The 22,979-nt window shown below is 45.1% G+C and overlaps 1 protein-coding gene across 2 annotated transcripts in view; it reads left to right on the top strand.

The window, feature by feature from the left end:
- Positions 1-22,979, top strand: part of GLS (glutaminase) — a 752,941-nt gene that overhangs the window by 229,009 nt on the left and 500,953 nt on the right. For both annotated transcript variants that reach the window (XM_068244915.1, XM_068244916.1), the window contains exon 7: positions 7,458-7,516. In XM_068244915.1, the coding sequence (XP_068101016.1) occupies positions 7,458-7,516 (59 nt within the window). The remainder of the gene's footprint in view (positions 1-7,457; positions 7,517-22,979) is intronic.

Genomic DNA, 22,979 nt, shown 5'->3' with positions numbered 1-22,979 from the left:
CAATCCTTCTGCTATTGGAGAATTACTTCATGGCGTCCATCGATCTGATGGATGCATACTATCATGTCCCCATCCATCCAATGCACTGGAAGTATTTGAGAGCTGCCGTAAAGATTCAATCCCAGATCCTTCACATCCAGTTCAAACCTCTCCTGTTTGGGATTTCAAGTGCTCCCAGGATCTTCACAAAGATCATGACAGAGGTAGCGGCCTTTATAAGAATGCAGAAGATTATTCTAGTTCCCGATCTAGACGATCTTCTGATAGCGGCACAAACAAAAGATCTGCTCTAGGAGCATAACCAAATTGTGCTTGGAGTTCTGAAGGATCTGGGATGGATTCTGAATGTTCAGAAATCTGATCTAATCCCAGGACAGGAAAAGACCTTTCTAGGAATCTCACTGAATTCAACCTTGCAGATCTCCTGTTTGCCAGAAAAGGTTGATCCATTAATCGAAAGTACTCAGGTACTTCTGAGAACAAAGTCTGTCACAACAAGCCAGGCTATGAGTCTCCTGGGAAAATTTTCAGCTTGTATCCCAGCTGTTGCTTGGGCTCAAGCATGGCTCAGAATATTTCAACTGGCGATCCTATGCCAGTGGTCAGAAAACAGGAGGATCTGGACAAGAACAATATGGTTGTCGGATCCAGTGAGACTCTCTCTGATCCGGTGGACTTGTTGTCCAAACCTGCAAAGAGGCGTAAGTTGGTCAAATCCAAATCCCCTCGTAATTACAACAGATGCAAGCCTCTGGGGCTGGGGAGCGCATCTGAAACAGTATTACATACAAGACAGATGGTCTCCCCTAGAAAAAACGTTCTCTTCAAACCACAGGGAATTGCTTGCGATCTGGAAAGCTCTGCAGAAATGGGAAGGCCTGTTGTTGCACGAAAATGTGGTGATCCAGTCAGACAATCAGATGGCTGTTGCTCACATAAACAAACAAGGGGGGAACATCAGTCCACCCCTAATCTCTCTCTCCCTGCAGATATTTGGCTGGGCAGAGAACAGAGTTCTTTCCTTAAAATCGGTTTACCTCAAAGGAAAAGACAATGTTCTAGCAGATTGGTTGAACCGCAAACAAATATGTCAGAGCAACTGGTGTCTGAACAGAGATATGTTCAAAATGATTTGCAACAATTGGGGTCTTCCATCCATAGACCTGTTTGCTGCATGGGACAACACGCTTCTACCCAGATTCTGCTCCCTCAACCCCAGAGGCTCCCCAGAATGTGTAGATGCTTTCCTGTTGGACTGGGAACCAGAGAGAGCAACTTGATTCAACTTGATAGGGAGGGTTCTACAGAAGGTTGCAAAAAATCAGGCCAATTTGATCCTGATTGCTCCAGACTGGCCAAAGAAGGCCTGGTATCTGTTACTACTCTCCCTGATGGTAAAAGATCCGATGATCTTACCAATCTCAGATCGCTTCCTGAAGCAGGGACTAGTGTACCATCCTGCAGTGGCCAGTCTGAAACTTAAGGCGTGGCTTTTGAGCGGCGCTTGCTTCTAAACAGAAGTCTGTCTGTAGATGTTATTGAAACCATGCTTCATGCCAGGAAACCTGTTACCTCCTCTATTTATCTTATGCTGGGCATACACGGAGCGATAGTTCCTTATCAATCGAGCCGCTGATGGCTCATTGATAATATCCGACAGGTCCGATGACTGCGCGGATTGATTCCCCACTCGATACCTGCAGGTGGACACTAGCGGGAAATCGAGCGGAAGAGAAGGAAGCGCCCGCGGGGACGAGCGGGAATCGATCCGAACGGCCACAGGGACGCGGCGGGAGTCGATCCAGCGGCTAATCGAGCCGGCGGATCGCGCCGTGTATTCCCAGCATTACAGTTTGGAAAGTATTTTGTGAATTTAACAAAACCTTTCCGGAGAATTTAATTTCTCAATTCCCAATGTCCTAGATTTCCTACAGAAAGTATTAGGTTGAACACTCTCAAAGTAGCTTGCTGCTTTGGGGCCTATTTTGATGTTCTTTTCGTCAAATTATTTGATTAAAAGATTCATTAAGGGGGTTAAAAGGAAGACAGTAGTGAAGAAAACTACCGTCCCTCCTTGGGATCTGAATTTAGTTCTAAACTCCATTATTTAATTTTTGAACCTATGGATCAAATATCCATGAAGGCTTTAACCCTAAAAACTTGTTTTTTGGTGGCGATCACTACGACCAGGCGTATAGAAGAAATGCAGGCCCTTTGTATCAAGCTGCCTTTTATGTCTATCCAAGAAGATGGAATTAAATTTGTTACCTCCTTCGTTAACTCCGAAGGTGATGTCTGATTTCCACAGAGAGCAGAAAATCTTTATTCCCTCTTTTTGTCCGAATCCTTCAAACAAAAAAGAGGAAAAATTTAGCTCACTGGATGTGAGAAAAATAATTTTACTTTATTTGGACAAAACTTCTTCCTGGAGAAAGGAAGATAATTTGTTTGTTCAGTTTCAGGGTGCCCGAAAAGGGTTAAAAGCGTCCAAAAGTACTCTCAGCAATTGGTTGAAACTTTGTATTGACAAAGCATATGAGATTGCAGGAAAGCCAGCGCCAAGGAATGTAAAGGCTCAATCTACTAGGGCTGTCTCTTCTTCCTGGGCAGAGAGAAACTCTGCTTCTGTTCTTCAAATTTGTAAAGCAGCCACATGGTCTTCCTATGATACGTTCATAAAGCACTACCGTTTGTATCTACCAAGCAATCAGGACTTGGGATTTGGTCGTAAAGTAATGTCTGCAGTTGTCCCACCCTGAGGAAGGTAATATTATATATCTCCTGGTGGACCTGTCGTGGAGTCGAGTGGAAGCTTACAATTACTCTCACCTGGTAATTGGGTTTCCACACTGACTCCACGACAGGTGGGTTAACCCACCCACAACTCAAACAGTAAGTCTCCTACCCTTACATGGTGATAGTCAAACCACTGGAGGTAGGCGGTGGGGGGTGGCTATTTAAACTTTCTCTGTTCTTCCTGTCCCAGGGATGGGTGGTCCAGTCTCCTGGTGGACCTGTCGTGGAGTCAGAGTGGAAACTCAATTACCAGGTGAGAGTAATTGTAAGCTTTTTGTTTAAAGGTGGTTATGCTGATGCATATCTTTTAGAGCAGAGAAGACGTTCTGAGTTCAGGTCTGCTTTCAACCCACACATTTCATTTGTTTAACTTTCCTGTTTATTTAAACAGTTCATTTGTTTTGATAATATATGTGTAACACATTGTATACATTACTTAACCTCCTTGCCGGTTCAATTCCTCCGGCAAGGAGGCAGCGCAGGAGTTTTTTTTTTTTTTTAAAATCATGTAGCGAGCCTAGGGCTCGCTACATGACAGCCGCTGAGCGACGGCATCCCCCCACCCACTCCGATCGCCTTCGGCGATCAGAGTAAGCAGAAAATCCCGTTCAGAGAGGGATTTCCTGCAGGGCTTCCCCGGTCGCCATGGCGACGGGGCGGGATGACGTCACCGACGTCATGGACGTCGGGACGTCATAGGGAATCCCGATCTGCCCCTCAACGCTGCCTGGCACTGATTGGCCAGGCAGCGCAGGGGTCTGGGGCAGGGGGGAGCAACTCGGCGCGGCGGATCGGCGGCGATCGGAAGTTACAAGCAGCTATCAAAGTACTAGCTGCTTGTAACAAAAAAAAAATTATGCAAATCGGCCCAGCGGGTCCTGAGAAATCCTCCTGCGCAGGTTACCCCGAACTGAGTTCGGGATAACCGGCAAGGAGGTTATTGGTTACATCTGTCTGCTCCTGGAATGTGTATTTTACATTTGTTTGCAAATTAACTCATTGAATTCCCTGGGAGGAGGAGAGGGGTTTGCTGTCATCCCTTTACAACTCTGTAGTGTTATCAGGTCAGAGATAAATAAACAGTGTTGTCTAATGCTGGGAATACACGGTTCGTTTTTGCCTTCGTTTAAACCTTCGATTCGTTCGGTAAACGAATCGAGTGTTGAAAACGTATGTGAAAATAGTCATAATCTCATTATAGTTTCGATTAATAGACCCCAAAAACGAACGACTAGTGATCGAACATGTTTGATATTATCTCTCTTTATCCATCTAATCGAGCCATTGGTAGGCTTGATGGCTGTTCAGATCGATTATATATTCGTTTATGCTAGTCCGTCCCTGTAAAAAGGGATTTTCGTTTCGTTTCTTTGCAGCCTTCGATGATTGGAAAAACGAAACCATCAGAATCGGAAAAAAAAAACGAAACCGTGGGTGGTGATATTAACCGTATGACCGATTATTTCGGGATCGAAAAGGACAAAAGGCACAATCGAAACGAAGGTTTAAACGAAGGCAAAAACGAACCGTGTATTCCCAGCATAAGACTTTTTGTAGGGAGGAGAGTGCAGAGACTTATTTTCATATCATCTAGACAGGAAGTGGTTAAAAGTGAATAAACATGGGCAGCCTTTATATCCCTCTTACTTCAGGTGTCCTTTAACCTAGCCACCGCAGATCACATGGCCCTGGGAGGATTTTTTTTTAAATAAAATTTGTTGTATATGCTTAAACTAGCACTTGGATAGCTAACTATGTCCTCCAAGTTTCTCCGATACCCCCCCGATTGCCACCGTAATACGTACCCTCAGGGATCCCGCAATGGCGCAGCCTCCCAATCAGCTCCAGGCTTCGCTATGGGGAGGATCGGGACTGCGCATGACGTCATGTCCGATCATCACCATAGCGACGAGTGAAGCTGCGGCTCTCGCGGGATCGCGGAGGGGTAAATCTTGCCGGCGGTCATCGGGGGGTTTGGTTAGGTGCGGTGGGGCTTGGGGGACATAGTTAGCTAGCGAAGTGCTAGCTAAAAGATAAACGCATTTTATTGAAAAAATCCTCCCGCGGATGCAGCCTCTGAAACTGCGTACCGCCAGGGAGGTTAATGAAAAAGGAAGATGATCTCACTTTATGAGAAGTAACAAAGAGCTGCTTCATGTTCGGGGTGAGGGGTGTTGAAGAGGAGGGAGGGGGGGAATCATGTGACCAGAGACTAGACCAATGATTTTGGGGTCTGAGACCATGTGACTCGATTCAACAATTGAGTGCACAGATGAATCTTCAAGTACTTCCGTGATCCTCATAGGTCCCCACAATACCAACTGACTCGCCAGAAGCACTAACAGAGCACACTGTCATGAAAGGCTCATGTTTGATCCTCGTTCTTCTGGTCACAAATGGGCTGCTAAGACACAATGGATCCCGCCTTAAAACACTCACGGTTTGCACCACATTAAAGAATGGGACTTACTGTATTATCTTTTAAAAGTATAGTTGCCATAAGAAACAGGTACAAAACTTTTCACATAATATGTTTCATAAAGTACATTGTAACGATTGTGGAATTATTTCCGTGGTCAGCGCACAAGATGCGCGCTGACACTGCGGAAATCCCCCACAAGCGTATAAAATAACAGAACCCAGCTGTGGTGCTATGCACCTGTAGAGGGAAAGTGAGCACAGAGACAGAATGTATGTGTGTCCACCAATCTAGTCGCCACCCGGCGACGGTGAACACACAACAGTGGAAACCAAGTAGAAACGCAATCGCAAGAATGGCGACTGCCAACAGCGACACAAGACCAAGTAAAGACAGAGCATAAGTGTAGTAAGAAAGACACAGCAAACAATAATGATCAGAACGCCGAGGAAAATAACAAACGCACTCGCTAAGTGCGGTCACCGCACGAGAAGCGCAACAGCGACAAAACACGATAATGGCGCGGTCTCCGCATGAGAAGCGCAACAGAGACAAAACGCGCCAACCCTAACTAACCAATGTAACACAAAAATGAATAAAGAACGCGAACGCTTGCTAAACGGTTACCTCACCGAGCCTACAGCATGCGTTCGTTCCAGACAAGACAGACAGGAGTAACCAGTAGCAACTGCAGCTCTGGCCTACACTCCCAGACAGAGTACAGAAGGAACCACCGCCACTACCACTAGAGCGGATGCGATCCAGACAGAGAGATGGAGCAACCAGTAGCAACCGCTGCTCTGGCTTGCACCCCTAAGACAGAGTACAGAAGGAACCACCGCCTCTACCGCTAGGGCGAATGCGATCCCAACAGACAAAACGATTTCCTGTCGACCGCCGCTGGTGACAAGACAATAGCAACAGATAGATAATACAAGGCAATACAGATTATTAACAACCTGACTCTGCTAGAAGGAATGCCAGTGCACTCCCAAGGAATTACTCTAAGATAATCTTAGCAAACAATTAGCAAAGGGTGAGACTCCAGGTAAGTTAGCAGGAACAAACCTCTATGACCACAGGGAATTCTGGGAGGAAATGGTATTTATACTGCAAGCCATCAAAGGAAGCAGTTAAGCAATTTGCATGCCAAGTGGATGCAAATTCCTCACCAGAGCAGCAACTCAGCAAGTTGCAGAGTGAAGACAGGTCTCCTTTCCAGGGACCTGCAGCACTCAGACTTACAAAATGGTCAAAAAGCTGTCTGTCTGTGCAGACAGCAGAGCAGATCATTACATACATACATACAATAAAAGCATGTGAGCAATCAACATATTGCATAACAATACCCAAAACAAGGAGATATACCTCTACAAAATGTATATATTATCGGGGGATGTTCTTCAATCTTCTGCATAAACGAATGGAGCGGCGCAGGACCTCCATGCCATTCAGCAGGTTTATACCGGAAGATGTCCTTTGACCTGCCAACGGGCATTACGTTTTTATACAGCATTGCATTAGACAGGAAGCAAGTCATCTGAAAATCTGTATCTGCACATGCATATTCATAAAAAATTCAAAATTTGCATTGCTCCCAGTGCTGCGTGTGGTACGTGATAACGCACCGCAACTTCTGTGTCAGCTAGAGAACTTACAGCACATCTCAGGAAGGTGTAACCTGTTCCATTGACTTTAATGGCCATTGCAATGATGTGGATTAGGTGGAAGCAATGCAACCTGGTAAGTGTAAATTGGACCTAAAGTATACCAGAGTTATAATTGAACAGTGTCCTTTTACTTACCTTGGGCTTCTTCCAGTTCCCGTAGTCTTGTACATCCTTTTCTGTCCTCTTGGTCCCCATTCATTGATCTGCTTTGCGCGATGGTAAAGTCTGCGCATGCACTGACCCAGGGGCGTGCCTCCTTGATCCTGCTCCCATTGCCAGGAGCATTCTGCGCATGCAAAGTTTGACTCGTTTCTACAGTAGTGCGTGGCTTAGCTGAGTCAGTCTTTACCGGCCCGCACAGCGGATCAATGAAGGAGCTATGGATTTACGAGATTACAGTGGCTAGAAGAACCCCCAGGTAAGTAAAAGGAGACTCTTTCATTACAAATTGGGTATCCTTTAAATCAATCACTTTTTTTTATTGTATATAAATTCTTGCCTTGTATATGATTATCCTAGCTTTCATGGGAAAGTTGTGTGGATTATTCTTTGATATTGTTGTCCATTTGCAGAAAAGCCACATAATCCAATGGTGAATGCTGGGGCTATAGTGATCACATCTTTAATAAAGGTATGTTTTATGCATTACTCCATTTAAACCACATTTGTTTAATGTACAGCACCACAGAATATGTTGGCACTTAATAAATCAATAATAATGACGTATACACAGTTTCCAAGATTTTTAACATCTGCTTTAATTATTCACTGCATAAGAAAAAACGATATCTGAGATCACAAAAAAAATCTCAATTCTTTTTTGGTGTCCCAAATTGGGTTCCAAATTCACATATTCGTGATCTCCACCGTGGTTTATTAAAAATGTCTTCTCTTTTTTTGTCTCTTCTTTTGTCTCTTCTCTTAACTACTTTTTTCTGATGTATGTAAGGTCAAAGGGTTTATCTCAGGCAAGCTCAGCTGTACAGTGCAATGGCAAAGCTGTACAGACTTGTCACAAGTCTCCAAGGTAGCAACATGACTGTTTTTATGGAGGTGGGTGGATGTTTGAGAGGTACACAATGGCTATGATTCATACAAGGCTGTGCGGTAAAAAAATCTGGTCGGGAAAATATCACATTCGGTATTTTAGACTTTTGTGTGCTAATTCATAAACCTTTTCACAGCTGCGATAAAAGCCCAGTGTTTTACCGAAGCCCGACTGTCTGTAACATAAGAGTATTTTGTTACATTCCTGTTCTCCGTGCAGAGACAGCATTACAATAAAAGAGGCATCCCCAACTTCCCTTTAGATGTGCATGTTTGTTATACTGCCTCTGCTTGTCCTGAATCTGCTCTTTCTATTAGTCTTTCTTAACAATCTATTTAATTGCCACAGCGTAGAAGAACTTCAAGACACTTTACACATGGCAGGCTTTCTGATGTGAAATACACATCTTAAAAGCAGGAACCCAAGAGGTTAAACACACAGCCTAAGGTATTTAGGGAAAGCCTTGTTTGTTCCGCTCTCGCTGCTTCTGCCTGGGGGAGATCTCACTGCTTCTGCTTGTGAGTCTCCATTAACTTTGCTCTTATCACTCTCTCATCACCTCTTCAAAGCAGGCGGTATGTTCCGTGCCATTACCGCCTGCTCTAATCTTTATGAATTGACATTTAATGACACGTGTTTAGGTCATTACCGCACAAGTCGTAATTTATCATGCTGGTCAGGAATTTCATGCGGTAACTGCTTTTATGAATGACATTTTGCTAAGTGCTCAGTAAAGTCAGCTGTGTTCTGCATTATGAATGATAGCCAATGGAGAAAATTCCCGCAGGTGGTGGAGAGGGGAGAACAATTTGATTGTTGCTGTCTCTCCATATGGTGTGGAGGCTAACCATTCCTTTTTCCAGTTCTCTTCTTTGGCTACTGTACCCAGTAATAAAAGTTATCTGACGTCCTACATCCATCACCCCCCCCCCTTCCCCCCATCCTCCATATCGCGCAGACATATATTCTCCATAGAACTTCCCACGTGTATCATAGTTTTATACCGATGACAATGAGGTGAAGTAACACACCCATCAGTGAGTTATTTTAAGGAGCTCGAATTAACTTCAATGAGCACACGCTGTGCGAGGTTCGGGCAGCATAGCCATACTCTTTAGTAACAGCCGATACTCTAAATGCTGCGTGAGCACAACTGCGATACTTCACTAATGTCGCTGCTACTAACGTAGTAGTAGCTGTGCTATGTCACTATTGCATGGCATTTAACCACTTGAGGACCTAGGGCTTTCTACCCCTTAAGGACCGGCCACTTTTTTTCCATTCAGACCACTGCAGCTTTTACGGTTTATTGCTCGCTCATACAACCTACCACCTAAATGAATTTTGGCTCCTTTTCTTGTCACTAATAAAGCTTTTTTTTTGGTGCTATTTGATTGCTCCTGCGATTTTTACTTTTTATTATATTCATCAAAAAAGACATGAATTTTGGCAAAAAAATGATTTTTTTAACTTTCTGTGCTGACATTTTTCAAATAAAGTAAAATTTCTGTATACATGCAGTGCGAAAAATGTGGACAAACATGTTTTGGATAAAAAAAAAACCCATTCAGTGTATATTTATTGGTTTGGGTAAAAGTTATAGCGTTTACAAACTATGGTGCAAAAAGTGAATTTTCCCATTTTCAAGCATCTATGACTTTTCTGACCCCCTGTCATGTTTCATGAGGGGATAGAATTCCAGGATAGTATAAATACCCCCCAAATTACCCCATTTTGGAAAGAAGACATCCCAAAGTATTCACTGAGAGGCATAGTGAGTTCATAGAAGATATTAATTTTTGTCACAAGTAAGCGGAAAATGACACTTTGTGACAAAAAAAACAAAAAAAAAGTTTCCATTTCTTCTAACTTGCGACAAAAAAAAATGAAATCTGCCACGGACTCACCATGCCCCTCTCTGAATACCTTGAAGTGTCTACTTTCCAAAATGGGGTCATTTGTGGGGTGTGTTTACTGTCCTCGCATTTTGGGGGGTGCTAATTTGTAAGCACCCCTGTAAAGCCTAAAGGTGCTCATTGGACTTTGGGCCCCTTAGCGCAGTTAGGCTGCAAAAAAGTGCCACACATGTGGTATTGCCGTACTCAGGAGAAGTAGTATAATGTGTTTTGGGGTGTATTTTTACACATACCGATGCTGGGTGGGAGAAATATCTCTGTAAATGACAATTTTTTAATTTTTTTTAGACACAATTGTCCATTTACAGAGATCTTTCTCCCACTCAGCATGGGTATGTGTACAAATACACCCCAAAACACATTATACTACTTCTCCTGAGTACGGCGATACCACGTGTGGCACTTTTTTGCACCCTAACTGCGCTAAGGGGCCCAAAGTCCAATGAGTACCTTTAGGATTTCACAGGTCATTTTGAGAAATTTCATTTCAAGACTACTCCTCACGGTTTAGGGCCCCTAAAATGCCAGGACAGTATAGGAACCCCACAAATGACCCCATTTTAGAAAGATGACACCCCAAGGTATTCCGTTAGTAGTACGGTGAGTTCATAGAAGATTTTATTTTTTGTCACAAGTTAGCGGAAAATGACACTTTGTAATAAAAATCAATTTCCGCTAACTTGTGACAAAAAATAAAATCTTCTATGAACTCACCGTACTACTAACAGAATACCTTGGGGTGTCTTCTTTCTAAAATGGAGTCATTTGTGGGGTTCCTATACTGTCCTGGCATTTTAGGGGCCCTAAACCGTGAGGAGTAGTCTTGAAACAAAATTTCTCAAAATGACCTGTGAAATCCTAAAGGTACTCATTGGACTTTGGGCCCCTTAGCGCAGTTAGGGTGCAAAAAAGTGCCACACATGTGGTATCGCCGTACTCGGGAGAAGTAGTACAATGTGTTTTGGGGTGTATTTTTACACATACCCATGCTGGGTGGGAGAAATAACTATGTAAATGGACAATTGTGTGTAAAAAAATCAAAAGATTGTCATTTACAGAGGTATTTCTCCCACCCAGCATGGGTATGTGTAAAAATACACCTCAAAACACATTGTACTACTTCTCCCGAGTACGGCGATACCACATGTGTGGCACTTTTTTGCACCCTAACTGCACTAAGGGGCCCAAAGTCCAATGAGTACCTTTAGGATTTCACAGGTCATTTTTGTTTCTAGACTACTCCTCACGGTTTAGGGCCCCTAAAATGCCAGGGCAGTATAGGAACCCCACTAATGACCCCATTTTAGAAAGAAGACACCCCAAGGTATTCCGTTAGGTGTATGGCGAGCTCATAGAAGATTTTATTTTTTGTCACAAGTTAGTGAAAAATGACACTTTGTGAAAAAAAACCAATAAAAATCAATTTCCGCTAACTTTTGACAAAAAATAAAATCTTCTATGAACTCGTCATACACCTAACGGAATACCTTGGGGTGTCTTTTTTTCTAAAATGGGGTCACTTGTGGGATTCCTATACCGCCCTGGCATTTTACGGGCCCAAAACCGTGAGTAGTCTGGAAACCAAATGTCTCAAAATGACTGTTCAGGGGTATAAGCATCTGCAAATTTTAATGACAGGTGGTCTATGAGGGGGCAAATTTTGTGGAACCGGTCATAAGCAGGGTGGCCTTTTAGATGACAGGTTGTATTGGGCCTGATCTGATGGATAGGAGTGCTAGGGGGGTGACAGGAGGTGATTGATGGGTGTCTCAGGGGGTGGTTAGAGGGGAAAATAGATGCAATCAATGCACTGGGGAGGTGATCGGAAGGGGGTCTGAGGGTTTGGCCGAGTGATCAGGAGCCCACACGGGGCAAATTAGGGCCTGATCTGATGGGTAGGTGTGCTAGGGGGTGACAGGAGGTGATTGATGGGTGTCTCAAGGTGTGATTAGAGGGGGGAATAGATGCAAGCAATGCACTGGCGAGGTGATCAGGGCTGGGGTCTGAGGGCATTCTGAGGGTGTGGGCGGGTGATTGAGTGCCCTAGGGGCAGATAGGGGTCTAATCTGATAGGTAGCAGTGACAGGGGGTGATTGATGGGAAATTAGTGGGTGTTTAGGGTAGAGAACAGATGTAAACACTGCACTTGGGAGGTGATCGGACGTCGGATCTGCGGGCGATCTATTGGTGTGGGTGGGTGATCAGATTGCCCGCAAGGGGCAGGTTAGGGGCTGATTGATGGGTGGCAGTGACAGCGGGTGATTGATGGGTGGCAGTGACAAGGGGGTGATTGATGGGTGGCAGTGACAGGGGGTGATTGATGGGTGATTGATGGGTGATTGACAGGTAATCAGTGGGTTATTACAGGGGAGAACAGATGTAAATATTGCACTGGCGAATTGATAAGGGGGGGGGGGGGGTCTGAGGGCAATCTGAGCGTGTAGGCGGGTGATTGGGTGCCCGCAAGGGGCAGATTAGGGTCTGATCTGATGGGTAACAGTGACAGGTGGTGATAGGGGGTGATTGATGGGTGATTGATGGGTAATTAGTGGGTGTTTAGAGGAGAGAATAGATGTAAACACTGCGCTTGGGTGGTGATCTGATGTCGGATCTGCGGGCTATCTATTGATGTGGGTGGGTGATCAGTTTGCCCGCAAGGGGCAGGTTAGGGGCTGATTGATGGGTGGCAGTGACAGGGGGTGATGGGTGGCAGTGACAGGGGGTGATTGATGGGTAATTGACAGGTGATTGACAAGTGATCAGTGGGTTATTACAGGGAAGGACAGATGTAAATAATGCCCTGGCGAATTGATAAGGGGGGTCTGAGGGCAATCTGAGCGTGTAGGCGGGTGATTGGGTGCCCGCAAGGGGCAGATTAGGGTCTGATCTGATGGGTAACAGTGACAGGTGGTGATAGGGGGTGATTGATGGGTAATTAGTGGGTGTTTAGAGGAGAGAATAGATGTAAACACTGCGCTTGGGTGGTGATCTGATGTCGGATCTGCGGGCGATCTATTGGTGTGGGTGGGTGATCAGATTGCCCGCAAGGGGCAGGTTTGGGGCTGATTGATGGGTGGCAGTGACAGGGGGTGATTGATGGGTGATTGACAGGTGACTGACAGGTGATTGACAGGTGATCAGTGGGATAGATGCATACAGTACATGGGGGGGGGGGGGGGGGTCTGGGGAGAATCTGAGGGGTGGGGGGTGATCAGGAGGGAGCAGGGGGGGGATAAAAAAAAAATAGCGTTGACAGATAGTGACAGGGAGTGATTGATGGGTGATTAGGGGGGTGATTGGGTGCAAACAGGGGTCTGGGGGGTGGGCAGGGGGGGGTCTGATGGGTGCTGTGGGCGAACTGGGGCAGGGGGGGGGGAAATCGGTGTGCTTGGTGCAGACTAGGGTGGCTGCAGCCTGCCCTGGTGGTCCCTCGGACACTGGGACCACCAGGGCAGGAGGCAGCCTGTATAATACACTTTGTAAACATTACAAAGTGTATTATACACTTTGTATGCGGCGATCGTCGGGCTAACATCCCGCCGGCGCTTCCGTATGGCCGGCGGGATGTTGCGGCGGGTGAGCGGCGCCAGGCGGAGGCGGAGGATCGCGTTACTGATGACGCGATCGCTCCGCCCATGCCCCTACAAGGACCGCCGCCATTTGTCTATACGGCGGTCCTTGCGGGGTGCACTTCCCGGCCGCCATTTGTCAATACGGCAGTCGGGAAGTGGTTAAAAGGATCAGCAGTTACTGAAGAGTGTACACTATGCGGCCAGGACCGCACGTAGCATGTGCTCATTAAAAATAACCTGCGCTCCTTAAAATAACTCGCACTGATGGGCGCGTTATTTTTTAGGAATCAACCTCATAGTTACATAGTTAGTTTGGTTGAAAAAAGACATCTGTCCATCAAGTTCAACCGAAAAAGAAAAAATCATCTTGATCCCGCACACATCCCAGTTGATCCAGGGGAAGGCCAAATACCTTTCAAGGCATGGGCCAATTAACCTTAAAAGATCAAAATTCCTTCCAGATGGCAGTCGGATAAATCCCTGGATCAACTCTCCCAGGAATTAACTCTTCATTATAGCCATGGATGCCCTCAGCTTTTATGAGGTGGTGAACGTCAGTGTGGATATTGGAAATGCTGTAGATGTGATATACTTGGACTTTGCAAAGGCCTTTGATACTGCTCCCCACAGCAGTCTGGTGCAAAAGTTGAGGATGCAAAGACTAGGGTCTGTGTGCATGGATAGGGAACTGGCTAATGGACAGAAAGCAAAGAGTTGTGGTCAATGGATCATATTCAAAATGGGTGACTGTTAGATGTGGGGTCCCACAAGGGTCAGTAATGGGTCCAGTACCCTTAAATCTATTTATTAATGACATAGTAAATGAAGTAGAAAGCAATGTTGCCATTTTTGCAGATTATACAAAATTCTGCAGAATCCTCAACTCCCAGGATAATAGTGACATATTGCAACAGGATCTGGATAGGATGGCTATATGGGCTCATAAATGGCAGATCAAATTCAATGTGAAGTGTAAAGTCATGCATTTTGGTGGTAATAAATGGTCTAGCACCATACAAAATAAATGGGGTACAGATGGGAAAATCAAACGAGACACTGAAGTGAAAAAAAAAATGATATGATTTGTATGTGTAGTACAGCTACGAAAAAAACAAAACATTAGCAGCAGAGACACATGTCTAATATTGTTTCCAGTAAAGGAAGAGCTAAGAAACTCCAGTTGTTATCTATGCAAATTAGCCATTCAGCTCCTTGACTTTCAAAGTCGCAGAGAACTCTGCCAGATACTTGAGATAATAAGCTTTTAAGCCGCATCTACACGCGTAGATGCGGCTGCGATGTTGCTTATCAATTGAGCCGCTGATGCGGCTCGATTGATAAGATCCGACAGGACGGATCTCCGTACCGCCGATTCCCTGCTCGCTCCCCGCTAGGGGACAATGGCAGGGAATCGAGCGGAAGATAAGCAGGGATGAGCGGGAAATCGAATCCGGCGCGAGCGGGGACGCGGAAGAGGCGATCCGGCGGCTGATCGAGCCGCCGAATTGTGGCCGCATCTACTCGTGTAGATGCGGCTTAAAAGACAATGGCCTCAATTCACTAAGCTTATCTCCTGTCTTTAATAACGTTTCTAGAGTGGTAAGGCATGTCCTATTCAGGAAACATTTTACCTCAGGCAAACCTAAAGTTAACTCTTCTGTCTTTAAGTTAACTCTTCAATCCTTAAAATAACTCCAGAGTTAAAGACAGGCTGTTAACTGCGTGTAAAATTAACTACAGAGGAGGTAAATTAACTACAGAGGAGGTAACTTAAAGGAGTTCTGTTATGGGGTTTCTAAGGAGGAAAACAGACACTTACCTTGGGCGTCTATCAGCCCCCTGCAGCGGTAATGTCCCACGGCGGCGTCCTCCCATCTGCCGTTCTCCGCCGCCGGCCCCGGTCTAGCGCGGCATGGAATCCAACTGCGGCTGCGCTACAGTGGCCGCGCACCCGCTCGCTTCCGCCTGCGTCATCGGAAGCTTACTGCGCAAGCGCAGTACAAGGCTCCGTTGTACTGCGCCTGCGCAGTAAGCCTCAGATAACGTGAGCGGAGGCGCGGCAACGCGCATTATTCGTCTGTGTGACAGCCGAATAATAGCCCGGTGCCAGCTGCAGGGAACGGCGGATGGGAGGAGGACGGCGTAGGACATTACCACTGCAGGTGGCTGATAGAAGCCCCAGGTAAGTGGCAGTTTTTCTCCTCAGGAACCCCTACAGAACCCCTTTAAGGACTGAAGAGGTAAAGATAACTCTCTCACTGTGTAGGTTTGCCTGAGGTAAAATGTTTCCTGAATACTACATGCCTCATCACCATGGTGACCACTCTAAAAATGTTATTAAAGACAGGAGATAAGCTTAGTGAATTGAGGCCATTGTATCTTTTTTTTCCCTCTGCAGGGAAGATTTTGCAGAGAAGGCTAGTGAACTTTTAAACCCATTTAGACTGCTGAGTAGTGTCTAAACTGCAAATAATGATGCAATGTTATAAAAAAAACACTATATAACTGAAAATAAAATTAGAATATTTTCTTTGCTACTAAAATTCTAGTAATTATCCATATTACACAACCAATTCATTATATCATATATATTTTTTCGCTTCAGTGTCTCTTTAAATAATTGTATTCAATGTCAAGCCTCTGCAACTAAAGCAAATAAATTTTTTCTTATAACCCTCCAGGATAGGTGAACATGGAGATAGGGCTTCACCCCCGGAACAGGAAGCACCCAATAAGCTCTCCATAAATTTAATCCACAGGTGTCCCCACATCAGTTGTGTGTTTCCTGTTCCAGGGAACTGAGCTCTCTACGCATTTGCTAGTCAATAGCTAGGCAGCACCAAGGTTAGTTGGATTCTTCAGGAGCTGGTTACACCTATCCTGGATGGTTTTTTGTTAACCTTTTTCCGACTGCCTGTTGGCGTCAAGTTCTGGAAACGGGGATTAGCATGGAATGTGTGCATGTTTCCTGCCGATATACAGAGCGGGGATCCGTGATCTGAGCTGGCAGGCTGTAAAAAAAAAAAAACAAAAAAAAAAACTCCCAGCTATTTACATTTGTACAGCGCAGCAATCTAGTGCAGCGTTGTACAGGGAACAGTAGTGGCTCACAATGTAATAACTCTCATAAGCTGATGCCTATAAGAAGGGAAATGTAATGTATGGATCGCAGTCAGGGCCAATTTAGGGGGAGGGAGGGAGAGGAAAAAATAGTTTTTTTTTTAATAATAAAAAAAAAGAAACCATTTAATTAAAAAAAAAAAAACATTGCAGCAGCAATCAAAAACCACCAGACCACCAAAAGAAAGGTCTATTAGTGGCAAGAAAAGGAGGTAAAATTCAATTAGGTCCTAAGTTGTATGACCGAGCAATAAATCGTTAAAGTGATAAAGTGCGGAATTGTAAAAAATCACCTGGTCACTAGGGGGGTAAAAACCTGGGGTCCTCAAGTGGTTAAAAGGAGTGCTGGCTAGTTCCTAACAGTACCTTCCAGCCAGCTATCTGAGGGATGAGGCTGTCTGGAGGAAGACATGTTGTGGCAGTGAAACGGAGGTCAGATGCGCAGCGTTGTGATTCCCATGCGGTGGCTGGAGGGATGACCTGTGTTCGGACAGACTTCTGCCCAAACAGTGACGTCATGACAGGAAGTTGTATAGGTCATTTCCGGTCTGTGCTGTTGTAAGGACGCCGTGAGTATCCATCCTGGCATTCAGCATGGAGAGCCAAGAGGATGGATGCGAGAAGCAAACAGGATGCCGGAAAGGTAGGCAGGTGGGCAAAGAGTCGGAGGACATTAGTGCCCATCTGATCAGTGAGGTCTGATTGTTGTTTACAGCTGCAGGGTCTTCTTGCTGTGTATTTATCTGACATTATACCGCGGCTGATCTGAGGTCTATATAATGTTAGCTGCTTTTGATTGGAGCATTTTTTGGCATGCTGATTTGAGGCATTGGTTCTGATGGTATGCTCTAAGTGTTCTTGCATATATATTTAGCTTTTTCCCACAATCCTTCAGGGCAAGGTGAGACATTGCTCCACCCAACGCAGGAACAGGCAGCACTTCCCCTATAAAACAATCACATGGTTAGTCCACCCTCAGTGCTGTTTGTTCCTGCGTCCAGGCAGGTCAGCATCTCCCCTGGGAGTTGGATCTGTGTGCTGGGCTGCAGGTTTAAATTCCCCTGGGTGGCCGAGACTATGGAACTGAGGCAGTCTGGCCCTTTACCCTATGCGGGATTTCATGTGGGTAACCTACCTTTCTCTCCCATGCTGGTGGAGGGCAAGTGTGGAGGGCGCCATTTCCCTGGACTGTTGGTGATGGAGGAGGCAGGGGAGGAAGAAGTGGCGGATTAATAGCCATCTGATGTGGTCCACCGCGCTGGCCGTTGCAGGTGAGGTGAGCGTGCAGCCGCGTTGGCGGTCAGTCTATGCGACCGCTGAGTCGCATGGAGCTTCCGGTATGCGTAACTTCCGGTGGATTCGCTGGAAGACGCTCTTTGTACTAGCGTCTCTATGGTCTTCGATCCCCGCCTGCTTCTGACGTCACAAACAGGAAGCACTTAAGGGGAGAGCGCGGGCTGAATTGGTGCTTTCAGTAGAGACAGCGTTTTGTGTCGGACAGTAGCATGTCAAGCTCAGACAAAACGGATAGCACCTCAGCCGCCCAGAAGGTGAGATGTGATGGTTATTCTCTTTCTGGTGCTGTATATACCTCATGTTTAGAGGTATAGGTTTGTGGTAGTGTGTAGATAGATAGATAGATAGATAGATAGATAGAGATAGAGATATGGTATATATACTCAGGATTTTTTATTAAGATTGTTTCTTAAATTGCAGGAGGTTTATGCTTTTGCCATTTGATCTGTTTATGTTTCAGGCAAAATCTGGAGAGTCTTCAGAAAGACCAAAGCCTCCTGCTTCATACAAAAGATGTCCTGTTAGCATATGGCAATGAAATTTTTATATTGCAAAGACCTTATGTCAGTTATGTATGGAAAAGGTGTTGGGGGAACAGCCTGAGTCTTCTATTCAGGATACTTTACAGGCTTTTAGAGAGGAAATCAATGCTTCTTTAGCTTCTTTTAAGTCCTCCATAACAGACGCAGGTACATCTTCTGCTCAGGTTGTTTCTGTGACTACTTTACCTGATAAAGATAGTCAGGAACAAATAGAAGTTGAAAATAGTTCAGAAGAATCTGATACTAGGGAATTAGAGGCAGAAACCTCTTCAAGGTTTAAATTCCGCATTGAAGATACTGAAACGTTAATTTCAGCAATTTATGAAACGTTAGAATTAAATAAAGATGTGGTTTCCACTTTGTCACTGCATGATCAGCTTTACAAGGGCATGGAAGAGAAAGAAGGCCTTGTTTTCCCTGTTCACAAAGCTATTAAACAAACAATTGTGAATGAATGGAATGATCCTGAAAAAAGATTTTTGTTGTCTAAAGCTATTAAAAGGAGGTTTCCTTTTTCAGCTGAAGATACAGTTCTCTGGGATAAGTGTCCAAAATTGGATACTCCCTTTTCTCAAGTAACCAAACGGGGATTTGGCTTTTGAGGATTTGGGAGACTTGAAAGATCCAATCTATAAGAAAATCTATGCTTACCTTAAAAGGTCCTGGGAAGCTAGTGCAGCTACATTTAGACCTGCTGTGGCTGCTACATGTGTATCCAGAATATTGGATCTCTGGATAAATCAGTTGAAAGCTAGTATATTATCAGGCGCTACTATGGAACAATTGTTAAATTCTATTACTATACTTACAAAAGCTAGACAGTGGAATGGAGGGATCCGCAACAGTGTCTCTTGAAAAAGCTCAAATTCTTTATTTAGGACGTATCCTCATATCAGTGGAAGCACAGCTGACATGTTTCGGGCCAAATCGTGCCCTTATTCATAGCTAAAAGTCACAAATGGTCACAGCTGTTTTTAAATAGGTGGAGACCAACCGGGGTGGGGCATAGACCACTCCTATTAAAGGAGGAGTCGAAACAAGTATTAGCCTCCATACACACGGCAGTCACCACCTGTACATGCATAAATTTGTATCTAAAACCATACAAAAGAGAAGCATAAAATTAAAAACAAAACACAGGAACAACATATGAAAAAATATGAACCACATGTGAGGACTCAAATACACACCATATCGCAACAGTGAGAGATGGTCAGTGAAATCACCAATGTAGTAAGTCTAGACTGTCACTAGAGCCAGATCCCACCTTGCATTCAAGCCTTTCGGGACTCTGGTTCCAAGGTGGAATATCCATAGAGCCTCCCTTTTTCGTATAATTGATAGGTCACCACCTCTCTTGGGTAAAAAGACCCTCTCAATACCCTGAAATACAAAACCGGACATGTCACCACCATGTACCTCCCGAAAGTGCTTTGCTACATTGGAGATATTTTTGGTGGACCAGGATGCTCCTAAATAATGTTCTGCTATCCTGGCTTTTAGGGGTCTAGTAGTGCACCCCACATATTGTAGGGAACATACAGTACATGTAACCAAATAAATGACATTTTTAGTATTACAATTTATGAAATGTTTGAGAGAAGACCCATAACCAGTTGTAAGTGACTTAACTGATTGAGTATTGGTGTGTACTGTACAGTAATGACATGTAGGAAGTGCACATGGACGGTCGGGCTTGCATGGAATTACGCGTGTGGATGCAGGGGATGCCGGACGGAGCGGCACATTGAGGGCAGATCGTCCAGAGTACTCAGCGTCACTCAGGGCGGAACCGGAAGTGACGCGGACTGGATCCCCTATGCAAACGCAAGACGGGAGTCAATGTCCTTCTGCGGATCCGACTCTCTCCAGCACCCAGCGACAAGTGAAAGATTTGGGGGTGAGAAGGAAAGAGCAGCACCCGTGCCCACAGACCTCTCGCCCTACGGAGCCTCCAGTTGACACGCTCCATGATCCTGATACATGGCGTCCACACTGCCGCAGCCTGGTCAAGGACTTGATGGAGGACCTCAATCGTGGCATAGAGGCGTCCAGGAAGGTAAAGAGACTTTCCTTACATTTTCCCATTACTTCTGCAGATTTGCCCCCTAAGGTTGCAGAGAAAATCATTGATGATGGGCAGCATGTCAGCATTGCCCCTCTTGTACGGGAGGATACACTCACACATACACATCAACCTATAGAGGTTAATTCAGCCCCAGATTCCGGACCCATCTGTATGGACGTTGTCAGTATGAATAACTTTAATGATAATCCTTTGGACATTGCCCTCCAGGAACTCCTCACTAAATATCCTCCTCAATATGAAAAACATATTATTCCTATGGCAGATCTGGACTCGGATCCGGATAGATACAACAAATTTACAGCAGTATTCTCTAGGAATTCTAATATTTGTGACATCCAACCGGAGGTGGACCTTAGGACTTCCTTCTCTCAGCTGGAGGACTTAATGAGTAAAGAGACCAAGATTTGGTGGGATCTTTCTACACTTAAACAGTACGTGGCAGAGGGAATTGTTCCCCGAGGACTACGAATCAAAAAGATTCCCACCACTATATATTGTGATGAGTTCCAGGTTGAGTGGAATATGCTACTTACTGATTGCTCTCTAAAATTGATGAAACTCATTATTAAATATGAAGAGAGTAAACTTGTGGACATTAGAGTTAACATATCTGAATTAACGCAGAGTTTGTCTAAGTATGACACGCTACAGCAATACAATGATTTACATGATAGGATGCTGGAGAATGTCTCTAAATTGGAGGCTATGATTACAGAAACCAAAAGGTTGAAATACATCAGGGATACTAATGACTACAAATCAGATCTGGTATACCAGTGGGGTAAATGGGAAGCTCCTCCTAAGTCCCCAGTTACCAATACACGCAGGTCCCGATCCAGGAACAGGAGGAGAGTAAATTTCATAGTTGATACTCACCCACGGAGGGAACTCTCGGTTAGTCCCCCTGACGCAAGGAATGCCAAGCTCCACACTAACACCATAGATGAACCTACAGGGGTCCAGTCTGATAGGAGAGGTCAACCACCTAACTCAAAAAACGCAAAGTACAGGCCCACTTTTTTCAGGCGACACAAACAAATTTTGAATCAGAACAGGAGAGGAAAAGAACCCGAAGGGCGGGAGTAAAACAAAATAAAGGTAAACATAGGAGCCATTTTTCAGCCGCACCGGCCAATGTTGTTAACCTATCTGATTCCACCTTTACAGAAACTGAATTGACATTATTGTCTAAGGGTATGTCTTTTTCTCCCACGCATCATTTTGATGTTTTTAACACTGTTAGATGTAAATAAATTCATTAGAAATATTTTTTTGAGAAAACATTTTAAATCAGATAATTTAACTACACAGGGTGAGAAAAAACTTGGGGTAGAAATACCCGACATTGGGGATTTCCAGGACACGTGTGCTAAATGGACACTAGATTCTTTGATGTCCACAAGCACAGGCCTAATTTCTATAGAGGATGTGCAGCCTGTCAGGATTAGGAACCCTGACTTTTATCCATTAACTGCTAGAACACCTCCTGTGGAAATCTTTCAAGAATTGGTGGAATCGGAATTGGTTAGGTTGGCCGCTGCACCCTCCACATTATCTAGAACTAACCTTACTAGAGCTGAATATCAGGCCATGAAGAGCCTGCAGAATAATCAGAATGTTATTCGCAATGCAGATAAGGGGGGATCAGTGGTGATCCTCAACAGGGCAGATTATAAGGCAGAGGCCCTTAGACAAGTTGAGGACCCTGACACATACACCCGCCTGCCGGGGAATCCCACACGAGAATTTCAGGAACAACTATCCAGTCTTCTTAGTTACGGGGAGAGCTTGGGGGTATTGGAACATAGATTAGTGGAGTATTTGAGTGTATCCCACCCCATTACCCCCGTTTTCCACCACCTCCCGAAAATACACAAACCGGGCGCTCCCCCAGAGGGTAGACCCATTGTTGCTGGTATTGGGTCCCTGGGGGAGCGCCTCAGTGACTGGATAGATTCCATGCTGCAGCCCCTAGTCAGGAGACTCCCGGGATATTTGAAGGACTCCAAGCACCTGCTAGGAAGTTTGGAGAAGTATAAATGGGACGACTCCTGCAGTTGGCTCACCATTGATGTAAAATCCCTATACTCCTGTATTCCACACCATCTGGCCCTCACGGCCTTACAGTACCATCTTGAGAAATATTCAGACTATTCATCTGATCTCAGGGTGTTTATTTGTGCCGCCGTGGAATACCTCCTGACCCGCAACTTTTTTATGTTCGATGGCGCCTTCTACCTCCAGAGATGTGGGGCCTCCATGGGGGCCAAATTCTCCCCGTCCCTGGCCAATCTTTACATGGGATGGTGGGAGGAGTTCCACGTCTTTGGGGGTGGGGGACGCCTTCGGGACAGACTTGCGTGGTACGGGAGGTTCATTGATGACATCCTGGTTATCTGGCGGGGAGACCAATCCTCGGCAGACGCTTTTGTGACATCTCTGAATGACAACCGGTGTAACTTGAGATTTACACATATTTGGCAGCAGCATCGTATTGACTATCTAGATCTC

The sequence above is a fragment of the Hyperolius riggenbachi genome, chromosome 7 (genome assembly GCF_040937935.1).
Source record: "Hyperolius riggenbachi isolate aHypRig1 chromosome 7, aHypRig1.pri, whole genome shotgun sequence".
In the NCBI taxonomy this organism is placed as follows: domain Eukaryota; kingdom Metazoa; phylum Chordata; class Amphibia; order Anura; family Hyperoliidae; genus Hyperolius; species Hyperolius riggenbachi.
The sequence above is the reverse complement of the archived record's forward strand: the minus strand, read 5'-3'. Positions and strand labels throughout refer to the sequence as shown.